General features: G+C 42.4%; 1 protein-coding gene across 4 annotated transcripts; it reads left to right on the forward strand.

Annotated features, from left to right (window-relative positions):
• Window positions 1–5,040: 5,040 nt before the first annotated feature.
• On the forward strand, window positions 5,041–18,330 carry LOC117489092 (cytochrome b ascorbate-dependent protein 3). 4 transcript variants are annotated; one of them, XM_034138324.1, is made up of 8 exons: window positions 5,041–5,166; window positions 6,444–6,503; window positions 11,199–11,334; window positions 12,044–12,248; window positions 14,184–14,392; window positions 14,630–14,784; window positions 16,504–16,660; window positions 18,141–18,330. In XM_034138324.1, exons 3-8 carry the CDS (start codon window positions 11,218–11,220, stop codon window positions 18,165–18,167), a joined length of 870 nt encoding a protein of 289 aa, XP_033994215.1. In that variant the 5' UTR covers window positions 5,041–5,166; window positions 6,444–6,503; window positions 11,199–11,217; the 3' UTR covers window positions 18,168–18,330. The 4 variants fall into 4 exon arrangements, with proteins under 4 accessions (XP_033994215.1, XP_033994218.1, XP_033994216.1 ...); XM_034138327.1 differs by having other exon boundaries at window positions 6,451–6,503; XM_034138325.1 differs by lacking the exon at window positions 6,444–6,503.
• Window positions 18,331–20,005: the final 1,675 nt, after the last annotated feature.

Genomic DNA, 20,005 nt, shown 5'->3' on the forward strand with positions numbered 1-20,005 from the left:
ATTAAAAAAAAATAATAATTACATTTTTTATTTTTTTTTATTTTTGGTTTTTCAGTTGAATTATACTTAAAGTTCAGGGTAATCAACTGTTAAAAACATACTGTTCACATTTTTGTTTCAATAAATGGATGTTTTCAAAGTAAATGGATAATCGTTTTTAATAATCGTGATATCAATTATTGACCAAATTAATCGTGATTAGGATTTTTGCCATAATCGCACAGCCCTAGTTAATGGTTTCATTAAGAAAACTCTTAAGAAAGCTTACTATCACACATCCACTGTAAATGAATGTTAGTGTGTGTGTGTGTGTGTGTGTGTGTGTGTGTGTGTGTGTGTGTGTGTGTGTGTGTGTGTGTGTGTGTGTGTGTGTGTGTGTGTGTGTGTGTGTATGTGTGTGTGTGTGTGTGTGTGTGTATGTGTGTGTGTGTGTGTGGTGTGTGTGTATGTGTGTGTGTGTGTGTGTGTGTGTGTGTGTGTGTGTGTGTGTGTGTGTGTGTGTGTGTGTGTGTGTGTGTGTGTGTGTGTGTGTGTGTGTCTGTGTGTGTGTGTGTGTGTGTGTGTGTGTGTGTGTGTGTGTGTGTGTGTGTGTGTGTGTGTGTGTGTGTGTGTGTGTGTGTGTGTTACCTTCAGTGTGATGTCAGTGGTGAAGGGTCCGACTGATCCTGCATCAGTGAGACCGGCAGAGAACGTATACTTAACCACACAGCATGGTGTCACAGCAGTCGTTAGGATTCTGATAGCCAGCAGAGTTTTGTTGTGTCCCGTCAAATATGTTAGTTTAGTCATGTTTGTGATTGTCATGTTCATGTTAGTTTAGTTTATGTCCACGTCCTGTTTTATTTTGTACTCACCATGTCTCATTCCAGGTCCCTTTAATTCCTGCCTTTAAAATCCTTATAGGAAAATATATTTATCATCCTCAGTTTATTTCAGTTTCCATCATCACATATTAGAAAGTTTGACACCTGTTTTCTACCACACTTAAAGAGTTCACTTGAACTCAGATAGCTGACCTGCGTTCTCCTTCTGGAGCTCCTCCTGTTCTCTAGAGCTGAACACGTTTAAAAAGGGTTATTAGTATTATTGTAGATGTCACTGTGGAGCTCTGTCACAAACATTATTGTACATCAACATATAAGGAAGCACATGTAAATATGTACCTGCATCCTTGCTCTCGCTGGATGTCAGTCTGACCTGTGTGGCTTTGTTCAAAGCAACAAATGAGTCTTTAAAGCAGGGGTGTCAAACTCAATTTCATCATGGGCCACATCAGCATTATGGTTGCACTCAAAGGGCCGGTTGTAACTTTAAGACTATATCATTAATTAATATAACTTCATAATTAACTACGTCTGAAAGCAGAAGTCTAGAGCAAATAATTGCAAGTCTCTTCAGTAAGAATGTCACAATATGATTTTAAAAGAAAAGCCACATTCTGGAAAAACATTGATTGTGACATTTTGAAAAAGAGAAGTGACATTTTGAAAAAAAAATCGATTTATGAGAAAAAGGCTAATTCTAAGAAAAAGTCAAATTTGAGATGCATTGTGGGACATGTCGTTTATGGGCAACGTGCTTCTGTAAAGTAGCATGTAACCGTATAATAAACATATTATATTCTTTGCAAGCTCTTGTGGGGCCACATAAAGTGAAGTCGCGGGCCGGATTTGGCCCCCGGGCCTTGAGTTTGACACCCCTGCTTTAAAGAGTTACAGTGATGATGATTGCATGTATCAGGGGGCGCTGCAGGACAGAGTATCATTGCATTTATTTGAGCCCTTTAGGTCCATCATGCAGTAAAGTATACTTTAGTTGCACACACAGTCACAGTAATCAAACAGTAACGGGAGAAACACTTATCTCAGTCATTTAATCAGTATCAGTAATGTTTATACAACCCCAAACTTGATTATTGATATTTTTGTACCCTACAGTCTTGTTGTTGTTGTTTTACATGTACTTTGTTCCAAATACACTTTTTTCTTACATATAAAAAAAATGTAAAAATGAAAAAAGACACATAAACATGTCTTCTCTTGTGTTATTATTCCAAACGTATTTTCTTATGAGAATGAAAGAAAAAATATTAATAGATTTAATTAGTAAGATTTGACCGACATCTGACCTTTGACACCTACATCAAACACCTGTGCAAAGCCTCCTTCTACCACCTCAGGAACATTGCTAAGCTCCGTCCCACACTCTCCCTGTCAGATGCTGAACAGCTGGTCCGTGCCTTCGTCTCCTCAAGGCTCGACTACTGCAACGCTCTCCTCATCGGGACTCCTAGCGGGAGCCTTCAGAAGCTCCAATACGTACAGAACAGTGCCGCTAGGATCCTGATGAGGGTGAGAAAATACAACCACACCCGTCCTTCATTCCCTCCACTGGCTTCCTGTCTCATTCAGGATTGAATACAAGATCGCACTGCTCACCCATCAGTGCATCCACGGGAACGCTCCATCATACCTCAAAGAACTACTCACATCACAAACCTTCACACGCAACCTCTGCTCCACAGACCACCTGAGGACTCCCAGACCACCTGAGGACTCCACAGACCACCTGAGGACTCCCAGACCACCTGAGGACTCCACAGACCACCTGAGGACTCCACAGACCACCTGAGGACTCCCAGACCACCTGAGGACTCCACAGACCACCTGAGGACTCCCAGACCACCTGAGGACTCCACAGACCACCTGAGGACTCCACAGACCACCTGAGGACTCCCAGACCACCTGAGGACTCCCAGTCCACCTGAGGACTCCCAGACCACCTGAGGACTCCACAGACCACCTGAGGACTCCACAGACCACCTGAGGACTCCACAGACCACCTGAGGACTCCCAGACCACCTGAGGACTCCCAGACCACCTGAGGACTCCACAGACCACCTGAGGACTCCCAGACCACCTGAGGACTCCCAGACCACCTGAGGACTCCCAGTCCACCTGAGGACTCCCAGACCACCTGAGGACTCCACAGACCACCTGAGGACTCCACAGACCACCTGAGGACTCCACAGACCACCTGAGGACTCCCAGACCACCTGAGGACTCCCAGACCACCTGAGGACTCCACAGACCACCTGAGGACTCCCAGACCACCTGAGGACTCCCAGTCCACCTGAGGACTCCGCGACCACCTGAGGACTCCACAGACCACCTGAGGACTCCACAGACCACCTGAGGACTCCACAGACCACCTGAGGACTCCCAGACCACCTGAGGACTCCCAGACCACCTGAGGACTCCACAGACCACCTGAGGACTCCACAGACCACCTGAGGACTCCCAGACCACCTGAGGACTCCCAGACCACCTGAGGACTCCACAGACCACCTGAGGACTCCACAGACCACCTGAGGACTCCCAGACCACCTGAGGACTCCCAGACCACCTGAGGACTCCCAGATCACCTGAAGACTCCGAGACCACCTGAGGACTCCCAGACCACCTGAGGACTCCACAGACCACCTGAGGACTCCACAGACCACCTGAGGACTCCCAGACCACCTGAGGACTCCCAGACCACCTGAGGACTCCACAGACCACCTGAGGACTCCACAGACCACCTGAGGACTCCCAGACCACCTGAGGACTCCCAGACCACCTGAGGACTCCCAGATCACCTGAAGACTCCGAGACCACCTGAGGACTCCCAGACCACCTGAGGACTCCACAGACCACCTGAGGACTCCCAGACCACCTGAGGACTCCACAGACCACCTGAGGACTCCCAGACCACCTGAAGACTCCGAGACCACCTGAGGACTCCCAGACCACCTGAGGACTCCACAGACCACCTGAGGACTCCACAGACCACTGAAGCCTTTAAGAAAGGCCTATCAACCTTTCTTTAAAAAAAAGCCTTTGATTAAACTTTTGTTTCTTTTATTTGTTTCTTACGCCTACTTTGGGAATGAAAGGTGCTTTACAAATACAATTTATTATTATTAATAAAATAGATTAAAAATCATATAAATAAATCATATAACAAAAAAATATACTTACATATTTAGAGGTAGATTAAATCTAATTGCAAGACAGTGATATTAAGATTTGTTTTGTTTAAAGTGACACTGAACCAGTCCCTGAACGCAGCACCACACACTGAACCAGTGTCTGAACGCACCACCACACACTGAAGAAGTCCATGAACGCACCACCACACACTGAAGAAGTCCATGAACGCACCACCACACACTGAACCAGTCCCTGAACGCACCACAACACACTGAACCAGTCCCTGAACGCACCACCACACACTGAACTGGTCCCTGAACGCACCACCACACACTGAACCAGTCCCTGAACGCACCACCACACACTGAAGAAGTCCATGAACGCACCACCACACACTGAACCAGTCCCTGAATGCACCACCACACACTGAACCAGTCCCTGAACGCACCACCACACACTGAGGAAGTCCATGAACGGACCACCACACACTGAACCAGTCCATGAACGCACCACCAGTCACTGAACCAGTCCCTGAATGCACCATCCCACCACACACTGAACCAGTCCCTGAACGCACCACCACACACTGAACCAGTCCCTGAACGCACCACCACACACTGAAGAAGTCCATGAACGCACAACCACACACTGAACTGAAATGATTCCTCCTCTTATATCAATAAAATAATCAAAGATATTTGATTAACATTATATTTAAATGTGGAGATGTATTTATAAATACATGTTTTAAGGAGGATTGTAATAATACAAAGAAAGACTAACATGTTTAAATATTAAAGCTGATTGCAAGACTTATTGGTTAAAGTGAAAGTGTTCCTCCTGGTCGATCAATAAAGCTTTTTAAAATTATTATTATAAATATATTATATCTGTTAGTAAAGTTATTTCCTTAAGGAGGCTGAATAAAACATCACGAGGACAAAACATCAAAAAATAACATCACAGGACATTGAACTATTTAATAATCATGATCAGAAACAATGTACTGCTTCCGGGTACGCTGCTGCTGCTGTAGAACTGCATTTCCCAGAATGCCTTGCGCTGTCAATAAGGAAGCGTCTCAGGTAGATTTCTCATTGTTGTTTGGATGTCTTTCACCTGAAACGCAGCTTTTATCCTCCACTTTTCTCCAGTGTTCTCACCTGTTCATCAGCGCGAGGTGTTTCTGAACCAGGTACATTCATGTCATATTCTAAAACGTGAAGTTTTTGTTAGTTTTTGTATTTGTATGATACGTAACTTTGGACGTTAATATTATAAACAGTATTTATGTTGGTAACAAGTTCAAACTCTGGTTAGGTTACAGAAAGGTCATTTAAGGTCCTTCTGTGTTCATAACATATGGATTCAAACTGAACATCGCAGGCTCCCGTAGTATTTAAATTAGGATTCAATTGGTAACAAGTTTTTAAGCTACTGTGATTGGACAATAGGGCTAAAGAAAGGTCCTTTAAGGTCCTTTAAGGTCCTGAAGGGTTAAAAACAGCATAATGAGATTCCTACACTAAGTATTTGCTCTGATAATATATTGATACCAAACTCTGGCAGGGTGTGTACTTTTATTCAGGAAAATATTATCGGTTATTTTTGTAGCTTTACCAGCTTTGATAACACTTTAATGATCAATAATTATATATTATATATATTATAACATATCATATATATTATTCTGAAATGGACCAATCTGCACAATGACTACTTTTACTGTCTCTACTTTAACTATATTTTGATGAGAATACTTTTCTACTTTTACTTGAGGAACATTTTGAATGCAGGACTTTTACTGAAACAGAGTATTCCTACACTCTGGTACTTCTACTTTTACTCAAGTACAAGACCTGAGTACTTCTACTTTTACTCAAGTACAAGATCTGAGTACTTCTACTTTTACTTGAGTAACATTTTTCTACTTCCTTGTATTTGTATAAATACCTTAATTTATATATATATATATATATATGTATATGTGTGTTTTTGACCTCGGGTAAGTTAAAAAACCTTGGTTGAATAACTTATAACCTTTTATCTGGGATTATTCTACCTCTTTGTACTGTTAAGTCTACTTCAGTGTTTTTATATATATATTATTTTATCATTACTTGAATGAGCTGTTTCCTGTTTCCACTGACAGCTTTTATAATATCTTGTATTCAAACTTCATCTCATCTGGAGGTGTTCTCTCCATCTTTATAAACTTCTGATCTTCTGTTTGTTCGATCAGGTTTCTGGGAGTTTGTTCCAGATATTTGATAATATCACTCACCAAATCTCACATTCCTCTACCGCTAGTCTTCCTGTGAAATGATAGTTCTTTTGCCACTTTTCTAACTGTTTCATATTCCTCTCATCCATGTTGCATCCCCAGACAACACATGTTCCTGTTTTCCTGTTACTCAAACCCATCTTTGACCTTTGACCTTTAACCTGTTAACCCCAGAGCCTGTTTTTCAGGTCTCAGGCTCGAAAATGACATTCCCAGAACAAATGACCATATCTTCCCTTCTGAAAGGGGTAAATTCATAATCTGTTTTCTCAAAGTAATGATAAACCTGTGAGTTGGATGTAGAAGAGTCAGAATCAATATAGATGTTTTTTATTTTAAAGTAAATTCAGATTGAACATAGTAAAAAAAAAGTAAATTATTGTGTCCGTCCAAAAATAAAACATTACTTATAGTGAAAACTACCCTTGAATGATGGGATAGTAGACTAAAAGCTTTAGGAATCCAAACTATAACATATAACAAGTACCCTGTATCAAGATTGATGCAAAACAAGTGACATTTGACCTTTTTAGAGAGGTTTAGAAGAAAAACCCACTTCTGGGGTCATTTGGGTGGATTTTCCATATCTCTGGCCCCCCTCGGTCGATTTTGATGGTTGACACCTTTTCTTTAACCGTTAGAGCCAATAGAATCGAGGGGAGGTTCCTCAAATCCATCTAAACATTACCCATTGGTGAATGAGAGTGATGCGCAGCCAGAATGCCCAAAACCGGAAGCTGGGTTGTAGCTCTCACAAGCATGCATATGAAATCTCAGTTTTTTAGGGTTTTTCACAAAAATGAAAGGATGGATTATCAGTAATCATTTCAAAGTGACACAGACACATTGGATTAACTTTCAGCGGCGTTTATATTGTTTTAATGCCATTGAACACAACTTTTGATCAGAAAAACAGCAAAGGTAAGACGTTTTTGCCGTTTTGGCTCCGTAAAGCTACGTTGTGTTGTCTGGGTTTGATCGCACAGTGATGATACTTATACCTCTGGAATCTGTGGAATCTCAGCTTTAATCTGATATCTTGTTTGTGCAAATCCGATAAGTAATAAGGTATTTCTACAGTGAGTTCTGTGCTAAGTGCGTTAGAATTGTTTCGCTCAGGGCTAATTCAGAGGCTTGGGATTACCCATGTGTTTTGTTTAGCTAACAATGGTTCATATCGTCAGTTAGCTGAGTTTCTTCCCGTTAAGTGGGTATGACACATGAATAGGTTGTTAAATGTTAAAGGTGGGGTAGGTAATTTTGGAGAAACCAGCTCGAGATCGCTAGAATTTGAAAATACTTAGCCGGAAGAAATCTGCCACTTCCTCACAGAGCCCCTCCTCCAACACACACGAACGCGCACATGACCAATGAGGGCACGAGATAAGTTTGTGCACAGATGGAAGGCTGACAGGCAGGTAGGCCATCCAGTCATTTCAGCCAGGCCGGCTCAGATGATTGGTCGTGCTTTTTACAGTACTACGGCTTCCACAGGTGACATTTTTTATGGATTCTTTGTCAAAGCACTTCAGATATTCATTGCTATCGGGATGTTAAGAGCATTCCATGGAATATAACAACAAGTGTATCTCGAGCCGGTTTCTCAAACTTACCTACCCTACCTTTAAGAAGCCCTGAGACACAGTTTCGTGAAAAAAAAGCCTGCAGCCCCCGCCGGCGGGCTTCTTAACATTTAATAAACTATGAATGTGTCATACTCACTTAACGGGAAGAAACTCAGCTATCTGACGATACGAACCATTTTTACCGAAACAAAACACAAGTCTCACAAGTAGCGTCTAAATGAGCCCTGAGCGAAAAAATGCTAACGCACTTAGCACAGAACTCACGGTAGAAATACCTTATTACTTATCGGATTTGCACAAATAAGATATTGATTAGCTGCGTGCGCATCACTCTCACTCCTCAATGTAACGTATAGGTGGATTTAGGAACTTCCCCCTCGATTCTATTGGCTCTAACGGTAAAAAAGAGGTGTCAATCATCAAAATCGACCGATGGGTTCCAGACATATGGAAAATGCACCCAAATGACCCCAGAAGTGGGATATTTTTTCTAAACCTCTCTAAAAGGTCAAATGTCACTTGTTTTGCATCAATCTTGATACAGGGTACTTATTATATGTTATAGTTTGGATTCCTAAAGCTTTTAGTCTACTATCCCATCATTCAAGGGTGGTTTTCACTATAAGTAATGTTTATTTTGGACGGACACTATAATTTACAGTTTTTTACTATGTTCAATCTGAATTTACTTTAAAATAAAATAATCACTTCTACATCAACATGTGTCCCCTCTTCTTCATGTCTCTTCTTCATCAACATGTGTCCCCTCTTCTTCATGTCTCTTCTACATCAACATGTGTCCCATCTTCTTCATGTCTCTTCTTCATCAACATGTGTCCCCTCTTCTTCATGTCTCTTCTTCATCAACATGTGTCCCCTCTTCTTCATGTCTCTTCTACATCAACATGTGTCCCCTCTTCTTCATGTCTCTTCTACATCAACATGTGTCCCCTCTTCTTCATGTCTCTTCTACATCAACATGTGTCCCCTCTTCTTCATGTCTCTTCTTCATCAACATGTGTCCCCTCTTCTTCATGTCTCTTCTACATCAACATGTGTCCCTCTTCTTCATGTCTCTTCTACATCAACATGTGTCCCCTCTTCTTCATGTCTCTTCTTCATCAACATGTGTCCCCTCTTCTTCATGTCTCTTCTTCATCAACATGTGTCCCCTCTTCTTCATGTCTCTTCTTCATCAACATGTGTCCCCTCTTCTTCATGTCTCTTCTTCATCAACATGTGTCCTTCTTCTTCATGTCTCTTCTTCATCAACATGTGTCCCCTCTTCTTCATGTCTCTTCTTCATCAACATGTGTCCCCTCTTCTTCATGTCTCTTCTTCATCAACATGTGTCCCCTCTTCTTCATGTCTCTTCTACATCAACATGTGTCCCCTCTTCTTCATGTCTCTCTTCTACATCAACATGTGTCCCCTCTTCTTCATGTCTCTTCTTCATCAACATGTGTCCCCTCTTCTTCATGTCTCTTCTACATCAATATGTGTCCCCTCTTCTTCATGTCTCTTCTACATCAACATGTGTCCCCTCTTCTTCATGTCTCTTCTTCATCAACATGTGTCCCCTCTTCTTCATGTCTCTTCTACATCAATATGTGTCCCCTCTTCTTCATGTCTCTTCTACTTCACATGTGTACCCTCTTCTTCATGTCTCTTCTACATCAACATGTGTCCCATCTCTTCATGTCTCTTCTTCATCAACATGTGTCCCCTCTCTTCATGTCTCTTCTTCATCAAAGTGTCCCCTCTTCTTCATGTCTCTTCTACATCAACATGTGTCCCCTCTTCTTCATGTCTCTTCTACATCAACATGTGTCCCCTCTTCTTCATGTCTCTTCTTCATCAACATGTGTCCCCTCTTCTTCATGTCTCTTCTACATCAACATGTGTCCCTCTTCTTCATGTCTCTTCTACATCAACATGTGTCCCCTCTTCTTCATGTCTCTTCTTCATCAACAATGTCTCCTCTCTTCTTCATGTCTCTTCTTCATCAACATGTGTCCCCTCTTCTTCATGTCTCTTCTTCATCAACATGTGTCCCTCTTCTTCATGTCTCTTCTTCATCAACATGTGTCCTTCTTCTTCATGTCTCTTCTTCATCAACATGTGTCCCCTCTTCTTCATGTCTCTTCTTCATCAACATGTGTCCCCTCTTCTTCATGTCTCTTCTTCATCAACATGTGTCCCCTCTTCTTCATGTCTCTTCTACATCAACATGTGTCCCCTCTTCTTCATGTCTCTTCTACATCAACATGTGTCCCCTCTTCTTCATGTCTCTTCTTCATCAACATGTGTCCCCTCTTCTTCATGTCTCTTCTACATCAACATGTGTCCCCTCTTCTTCATGTCTCTTCTACATCAACATGTGTCCCCTCTTCTTCATGTCTCTTCTTCATCAACATGTGTCCCCTCTTCTTCATGTCTCTTCTACATCAACATGTGTCCCCTCTTCTTCATGTCTCTTCTTCATCAACATGTGTCCCCTCTTCTTCATGTCTCTTCTTCATCAACATGTGTCCCCTCTTCTTCATGTCTCTTCTACATCAACATGTGTCCCCTCTTCTTCATGTCTCTTCTTCATCAACATGTGTCCCCTCTTCTTCATGTCTCTTCTTCATCAACATGTGTCCCCTCTTCTTCATGTCTCTTCTTCATCAACATGTGTCCCCTCTTCTTCATGTCTCTTCTTCATCAACATGTGTCCCCTCTTCTTCATGTCTCTTCTACATCACCATGTGTCCCCTCTTCTTCATGTCTCTTCTTCATCAACATGTGTCCCCTCTTCTTCATGTCTCTTCTTCATCAACATGTGTCCCCTCTTCTTCATGTCTCTTCTTCATCAACATGTGTCCCCTCTGTGGAAAGAGACTCTGAAAGTTTCAGGAACAAAGATTCTCTCTCTTTTTGATCCATTTCTATAAAAACCTGTCTGAAAATGAGCTGATCAGATTTTGGCCACTTTATGATGTCATAACGATGTTTTGTCTTGTGTAACCATTAGCCAATCAGCAACCAAGGTAACCCCCCCCCCCCCTTATCACCTGAATGTCCTCCTAGAGCACCATTGTGTTCTTTGTAACCAAATCTCTCTCAGAGGGGCGTGGGGAGGGGCTCCTTATTTTCATCTAAAGTAACAGACAGAGAATCAGCACTTTGGAAACAGGGCTGAAACAGAGGGGATTATGGGTAATGCTGCAATGATCTGTTTGGTGTTTCAGCCAATCAGAGACAGGCTCTGGATATATCTGAGACCTGTGATATATGGATGAAGAACAGTATGATAGGAGACCTTTAAAGTTTGACTTCTGACTTCTCTCTCTGTGATATGATGTGTATTTACAGGCAGTGGATGCAGCATTAGATGCATAGTTCTCCCAGCTGTTCCCTCAGCCTCCCCCTCTCCCCCCTCTGCTCGGCTGGAAGAGGAAGTGAGAGTTTATCTGCAGAGGAGAAACAGGAAGTGAGAAACACCAACACAGTGAGTATCAGTCTAGAATAACCGGGGAAATCACAAGATAAAACCATCACTTGTTTCTGGGTTTCCTTTAGTCCAGACGAGCTGCAGCTGCAGGTAAGACATGCACGACACCTCTCAGAATAATCCAATATATCATCATTATAATGAGTTTTAACGGGTTTGAAGTGGTGCTGATTAATAAAGGCAGCAAGTGGACTTTAGAATACATTATGGAGAGTTGTGCGATCACTGTAAGGGTTTTTTATTGAGTGATTTAGGAAAGGGGAAGGTGCATATACGTTTTAAACCGAGCTAGATTTTGTTGATAAGTTTAACTTGGAAGATTACACACTCTTAAAATGCATTAAATGTATTTATCATAACCAGCTTATTGTCAGTGTTATAAAGAGTTTAAAATGATGCTGATTGATAAAGAGGGGCAGGTAAAGGTGAGACGAAATGATCGACAATTATTCAACCGCTTTTATTCACATTTGTTGATAGACAAGTTAAGATGGTTTTAAATAATTTAAGATAAATGTCACTCACTTATATATGTGTACTGTTTCTAGTGTTTATATAATTAAGCCAAAAGTAATTTAATCAGTTCTGAAGAGGTGAACAGATTCATTTGACCTTACCTGAACTGTTGCCTTTCATGTTTTGCGTCATACAGAAATATATATTGATTACAAAATGATACTGCACCCCCTCACCTCTTCTGTCCCAGGCCTCAGACCCGTCCGTCATGGCGTCCGTCCTGAGCTTCTACCTGAGCTACCTGCTGCTGCTGAGCCTGAGTGTGTGTGTGTTGGTGTGTGTGTGTGTGTGGAGCAGCGTCTGGCGGGGGGGCTTTGCGTGGGACGGGTCAGCGCTGCAGTTTAACTGGCATCCAGTCCTGATGGTGAGCGGCCTGCTGCTGCTCTATGGGAACGGTGAGATAAAGGAAAAATATATAGACTCTCACTCTCACTCGCACTTCTGCTTCTCACTTCTGCTTCACAGCCTTTAATAAGACAGTAGAGGGAGGGAGGGAGTAGTTCAGTAGTGAAAGTGTTGTCTTTTATTAGATACAACAACAATAACACCCATAACAATGGAGTGGTGCAGGAATGAGTCCTGAAACCGGAAATGTGCATTTTCCAACCCAGTCTCACGGCATTTCGTGTTATTAGTCACGAAATTAATGTAATCTATTGATTCGTGTTCACCAACACGATTTTCCCCTTTTTTTCGTGTCACACAGAACGATTTTAAATGCAATGTATTTCTATTGGTAGTATGTTTCGTGCCTGCAACACGTCTTTTTGTCCGGTCGGGTCTTGGAAGACCAGAAGCTGTGTGGTTCATAAAAACATGTTCTTACTCAATATCTTACCCTAAGCCTAACCCTATCCCTTTTATTTTAAATTGTATAATGTCTGAGTTTTGTTGCCGTCAGTGAGGAAAAGAAATGTCTCAGAGCCTCAGAATACTGACATCTGTATTTTATGTCATCTTTTTTTCCTTCTAATTTGTTATTATTTGGTGCAGGCACGAAACATACTACCAATATAAATACATTGCTTCTAAAATCGTTCTGTGTCAGAATACTTAAATCTGTATTTTTTTAAATGTGTTTTTCCTTCTAATTTGTTATTATTTACATTGCTTTTAAAATCGTTCTGTGTGACACGAAAAAAATGGCGAAATCGTGTTGGTGAACACGAATCAATAGATTAATTTCGTGACTATAACACGAAATGCCGTGAGACTGGGTTGCATTTTCGCACTGAATCAAAGAAAGACTAATGTTATGCTAACTGAATCAAAGATAGGCTAATGTTATGCTAACTTCATGTAAGATAGATTCAGTTAGCACAACATAGCACGTAATCGGATAGCTAACAAGAGTCTAAATGAGACGACTAAACGTCATCACGCCCAACATTAGCCTCCTTTAGCTTAGCGGTGGTGATGTGAAGTCATGTGACCGTGCTGTAGTTCCTTTATAGCCCAACATTAGCCTCCTTTAGCTTAGCGGTGGTGACGTGAAGTCATGTGACCGTGCTGTAGTTCCTTTAGAGCCCAACATTAGCCGCCTTTAGCTTAGCGGTGGTGACGTGAAGTCATGTGACCGTGCTGTAGTTCCTTTATAGCCCAACATTAGCCTCCTTTAGCTTAGCGGTGGTGACGTGAAGTCATGTGACCGTGCTGTAGTTCCTTTAGAGCCCAACATTAGCCGCCTTTAGCTTAGCGGTGGTGATGTGAAGTCATTTGACCGTGCTGTAGTTCCTTTATAGCCTAACATTAGCCACCTTTAGCTTAGCGGTGGTGACGTGAAGTCATGTGACCGTGCTGTAGTTCCTTTATAGCCCAACATTAGCCTCCTTTAGCTTAGCGGTGGTGACGTGAAGTCATGTGACCGTGCTGTAGTTCCTTTAGAGCCCAACATTAGCCGCCTTTAGCTTAGCGGTGGTGATGTGAAGTCATTTGACCGTGCTGTAGTTCCTTTATAGCCCAACATTAGCCACCTTTAGCTTAGCGGTGGTGACGTGAAGTCATGTGACCGTGCTGTAATTCCTTTATAGCCCAACATTAGCCACCTTTAGCTTAGCGGTGGTGACGTGAAGTTATGTGACCGTGCTGTAGTTCCTTTATAGCCCAACATTAGCCTCCTTTAGCTTAGCGGTGGTGACGTGAAGTCATGTGACCGTGCTGTAATTCCTTTATAGCCCAACATTAGCCACCTTTAGCTTAGCGGTAGTGATGTGAAGTCATGTGACCGTGCTGTAGTTCCTTTATAGCCCAACATTAGCCGCCTTTAGCTTAGCGGTGGTGACGTGAAGTCTATCTATGGTCCTCTAACCTCTCTTTACTTCCTGTTTCAGGAGCGGTGTTGTACCGCGTCCCGCTGACCTGGGGTCAGAACAAGTTGCCCTGGAAGCTTCTTCACGCCGGCCTCATGCTGCTCGCTCTCATCTTCTCCATTGTCGGTCTGTGTGCCGTGTTCGACTTCCACAACAAGAACAAGACGCCCAACCTGTACTCTCTGCACAGCTGGATCGGGATCGCTGCCACGGCTCTGTTCGCCCTGCAGGTAAACTCTACCTGCAGGGACTCAATATACTCTATCAGCCTCAAAGACTTTAAAAAAGGCCTTAATTAGTAGAAATGACTTAAATCAATCTTTATTTTTTGGAAAGTAGGATTTTATTATTATTTATTTATTATTACCATTTATTTCTTGTATGTCAACTTACAATTTAAAAATAATTCTAAATCAATTTAATATGTCACAATAATTGTTAAAATCTCCACAATGTCCCCTGTTCAGTGGGTGTTTGGTGCGGGGGTGTTCCTCCTCCCCTGCTCCCCCCCCTCGCTGAGAGGCTTCCTGAAGCCCCTCCATGTGTGGATGGGGGGGGGCATCCTGGGGCTCAGCGTCGCCGCCTGCATCTCCGGCATCAACGAGAAACTCTTCTTTGTTCTGTGAGTTAAAGGGGACCTATTGTGCAAAATCCACTTCTTCATGTCTCTTCTTCATCAACATGTGTCCCCTCTTCTTCATGTCTCTTCTACATCAACACGTGTCCCCTCTTCTTCATGTCTCTTCTACATCAACATGTGTCACCTCTTCTTCATGTCTCTTCTTCATCAACATGTGTCCCCTCTTCTTCATGTCTCTTCTTCATCAACATGTGTCCCCTCTTCTTCATGTCTCTTCTACATCAACATGTGTCCCCTCTTCTCCATGTCTCTTCTACATCAACATGTGTCCCCTCTTCTTCATGTCTCTTCTTCATCAACATGTGTCCCCTCTTCTTCATGTCTCTTCTTCATCAACATGTGTCCCCTCTTCTCCATGTCTCTTCTACATCAACATGTGTCCCCTCTTCTCCATGTCTCTTCTTCATCAACATGTGTCCCCTCTTCTTCATGTCTCTTCTACATCAACATGTGTCCCCTCTTCTTCATGTCTCTTCTACATCAACATGTGTCCCCTCTTCTTCATGTCTCTTCTACATCAACATGTGTCCCCTCTTCTTCATGTCTCTTCTACATCAACATGTGTCCCCTCTTCTTCATGTCTCTTCTACATCAACATGTGTCCCCTCTTCTTCATGTCTCTTCTACATCAACATGTGTCCCCTCTTCTTCATGTCTCTTCTACATCAACATGTGTCCCCTCTTCTTCATGTCTCTTCTACATCAACATGTGTCCCCTCTTCTTCATGTCTCTTCTACATCAACATGTGTCCCCTCTTCTTCATGTCTCTTCTACATCAACATGTGTCCCCTCTTCTTCATGTCTCTTCTACATCAAAATGTGTCCCCTCTTCTTCATGTCTCTTCTTCATCAGCATGTGTCCCCTCTTCTTCATGTCTCTTCTACATCAACATGTGTCCCCTCTTCTTCATGTCTCTTCTACATCAGCATGTGTCCCCTCTTCTTCATGTCTCTTCTTCATCAACATGTGTCCCCTCTTCTTCATGTCTCTTCTTCATCAACATGTGTCCCCTCTTCTTCATGTCTCTTCTTCATCAACATGTGTCCCCTCTTCTTCATGTCTCTTCTACATCACCATGTGTCCCCTCTTCTTCATGTCTCTTCTTCATCAACATGTGTCCCCTCTTCTTCATGTCTCTTCTACATCAACATGTGTCCCCTCTTCTTCATGTCTCTTCTTCATCAACATGTGTCCCCTCTGTGGAAAGAGACTCTGAAAGTTTCAGGAACAAAGATTCTCTCTCTTTTTGATCCATTTCTCTAAAAACCTGTCTGAAGATGAGCTGATCAGATTTTGGCCACTTTGTGATGTCACAACGATGTTTGTCTTGTGTAACCATTAGCCAATCAGCAACCAAGGTAACCCCCCCCCCCCCTTATCACCTGAATCTCCTCCTAGAGCACCATTGAGTTCTTTGTAACCAAATCTCTCTCAGAGGGGTGTGGGGAGGGGCTCCTTATTTTCATCTGAAGTAACAGACAGAGAATCAGCACTTTGGAAACAGGGCTGAAACAGAGGGGATTATGGGTAATGCTGCAATGATCTGTTTGGTGTTTCAGCCAATCAGAGACAGGCTCTGGATATATCTGAGACCTGTGATATATTGATGAAGAACAGTGTGATAGGAGACCTTTAAATACCTTCTATCTATTTGAAGATAAGACCCTGAAATGACCCTCTTTATCGTGTCTCTCCACAGTAAAGCAGGTCCCTCGTATTCGGAACTTCCCTCCGAGGCCGTGTTGGGGAACTCGTTGGGAGTTTTGATCGTTGCCTTCGGACTCGTGGTCATGAGGATTCTGTCCAATCAGAACTGGCAGAGACCGGACTCCAGGCCTGAGGATCTGGTGTACACGGTGAGAACATGCTAAAGGGAATACTGGGGATGTGATGCATTCAACAGCAAGTCGGCCGTCTTTGAAGGATGTTTTTGTAGACACGGAATTAGATTTGCAAGGCCTCCCTCCACAAAAAGCCAATTAACATGTGATTTTGGATTATTGCAGAAAATAATACATTACATAATACTTACACGTTTAGTTCAGCAGCTCCACATGTTAACACCACTTTATGATTTCTGAAGTAAAACGCTAACGTTGACATGACTTCGTGGCTAATGTTGGGCTATAAAGGAACTACAGCACGGTCACATGACTTCACGTCACCACCGCTAAGCTAAAGGTGGCTAATGTTGGGCTATAAAGGAACTACAGCACGGTCACATGACTTCACGTCACCACCGCTAAGCTAAAGGCGGCTAATGTTGAGCTATAAAGGAACTACAGCACGGTCACATGACTTCACGTCACCACCGCTAAGCTAAAGGTGGCTAATGTTGGGCTATAAAGGAACTACAGCACGGTCACATGACTTCACGTCACCACCGCTAAGCTAAAGGTGGCTAATGCTGGGCTATAAAGGAACTACAGCACGGTCACATGACTTCACGTCACCACCGCTAAGCTAAAGGTGGCTAATGTTGAGCTATAAAGGAACTACAGCACGGTCACATGACTTCAAGTCACCACCGCTAAGCTAAAGGTGGCTAATGTTGGGCTATAAAGGAACTACAGCACGGTCACATGACTTCATGTCACCACCGCTAAGCTAAAGGAGACTAATGTTGGGCTATAAAGGAACTACAGCACGGTCACATGACTTCACGTCACCACCGCTAAGCTAAAGGTGGCTAATGTTGGGTGTGATGATGTTTATTCGTCTCTTTTAGACACTTGTTAGCAACCGCCGTTTTTAAAGTCAACAGTGAGGTATTTACTGACGTATTTTAAGTCATAGTTAATCATTAAATAGCGCAATATGAATACATTCATTAATTATGCATGATATGCCAACGTTTTGAGAGCATTTAGTTAGCATAATATTAGCTATCTTACCTCTGTTTAGATGACTGTATATTTGTCATTAAACCTGTAGATCTGAAGGTCCGTTCTAATTTAGAAATGAGCATCCAACTATTTAATATTTTTAAATTACCAACATGTGTAAGCGCTAAATCCAAACAGCAGAGGGCGCCATCATCATTTACAGTAATCTGTTCATTCTTATCTTAATTCATGAGAAGAAATGTCACCTATTTAGAAACATAAAACACCTGTTTCTGCAAAGAGCTTCTCTCTGTAAGGACATTATTTTTATATGCATACTTTATTTTAATTTCTGATGCAAAACAGCTGACAGATAACGAAAGCTGATATTCAGACTTTATCCTTCAAAGATGGCCGCTCTGCCCCAGTACGCACCTGCAATTCCCATTTCCTATAAAGAGATATTATTTGTATCATGTATCTCATAATCATTATCTTTTCTCTTCCACAGCCGTTGCTTCAAGAAGAAAACGAATGAAGGAAATACAAAATGTCTCAAACCAAAACCAGTCCCACCATCACACATCTCATTTCCACTCATTCATTTAATCTGAATGTACAAACAGTGTGAGAACTATCCGTCTGTTGTGGTGTAAATATTTATTGAGATAATATTTAAGAATAAAAGAGTTTTCCTCTAACACTGTGTACGTTCTCTCGTTATTTACTGTAACCAACAAAGACTTGTATCATATTTTCCCACAGATATGTTTCCGATACGATACGATACGATATACTTTATTGTCCCCGTAAGGACATTTGTTCTGGACTCCGTCCTGCAGTGCATCCATGTACATATACAAACATAGTGGACATTAAGAGACATATCATCAGTCATACACCGTTTGAACAAACACAATACACAGACGCACATACTGACAATGGCGACCTATTGCACAACCCTCATGGCCAACATTTAAAAAGTACATTTCATTACATTTGACTACATTTCATTTCATGTGAATGTTAAGAAGCTTAATGGACATGGGTAGGAATGAGTGCTTATAGCGGTTCAGCCTGCTCCTGGGAACCCTGAATCTTCTACCAGAAGGTAGGAGCTGGAATTCTGGGTGGAGTATGTGGGTGGGATCAGACACAATTTGTTGTGCCTGTCTGATAATCGACTGCTCGTATATGTTTTGGAGAGATGGGTGTTTTTTAACCCCCATCATTTTCATAGCAGTCTGTACCAGGCGAGCGATCTGTGACTTTGACTGCACTGTCAAGTTACCATACCAGGCAGTGATACCATACCTCATGATGCTCTCCAACACTGCATGATAGAACAGTAACATGAACTTCTGGTCGACTCCGAAAGCCCGGAGTCGACGCAGAAAGTACAACCGCTGTTGAAGTCTAGAGCACAGACCTTGAACATGCGCCTTCCAGCTGAGTGTATTATCTAGATGGACACCAAGGTACTTAAAGGAGCTGACCTGAGTTATGGCTTCATTGTGGATAACCACCGGCCTAAGGTCACCCACTGCCTTTGGGTCCCACACCATCTCCTCAGTCTTCTTCACATTCAGCACCAGATGGTTAAAATCACACCACTGCACAAATCTCTCTATTTCAGAGTGATAAGCCGATGAACTGCTGCCTTTGTGCATCAAGCCAAGGATGGCTGTATCATCTGAGAATTTGATGATATAGTTCTCCGGGTGGATTCTCGTACAAGAAAGACATTTTTATTTATATTTTATTCTAATGTATAGAGTTTATGCCTGGCTAATATAGGACACGCTACACCTCTCCTGGATTAATACGTGTGAGTGACTTCAATTCCAACCTTAGTCATGAAGAATATTTCTCTGTTGTTCATAAAGCACAAAACAACAGCATCAGAGCACGGTGCAGAGTCTCTAGATGAGTCCGTCCTTCTTATTATACATCCATTTAGTAAAAAACTAGTTTCCCCACAGCAGACGCACATTAATGACATCATAAACACGTCGGATAGTGTAAGTAAAGTCGAGCACTGCAGTCTCTTTTCCTAGGCTGCAGTCGAATAGTCCATTTAGCTTAGGAACCTTCCTAACGGAGTGAAATGACCCGGAGGTCCCTCAGTGGCAGCCATGATAAGTGCTGTTCCAATTCTCTAGATGAAAGGAAGGGAGGTTTCAAACTTCCTTTATAACCTCCTTTAGCTTAGGAACCACTGGACCTCCCTAACCGAGAGGAGAGGAGAAAATGCTGCCCCACAATGCCTTGCGGCCGCAGCATTTGCCGTCACACAACAGTCGGCCGTTCACGGAAACAACCGATTATGAACGGGAAATGATATCATGAAAGTTACGGTGCTTATTAAGCATTTTA

The sequence above is a fragment of the Trematomus bernacchii genome, unplaced genomic scaffold (assembly GCF_902827165.1).
Source record: "Trematomus bernacchii unplaced genomic scaffold, fTreBer1.1, whole genome shotgun sequence".
NCBI lineage: Eukaryota > Metazoa > Chordata > Actinopteri > Perciformes > Nototheniidae > Trematomus > Trematomus bernacchii.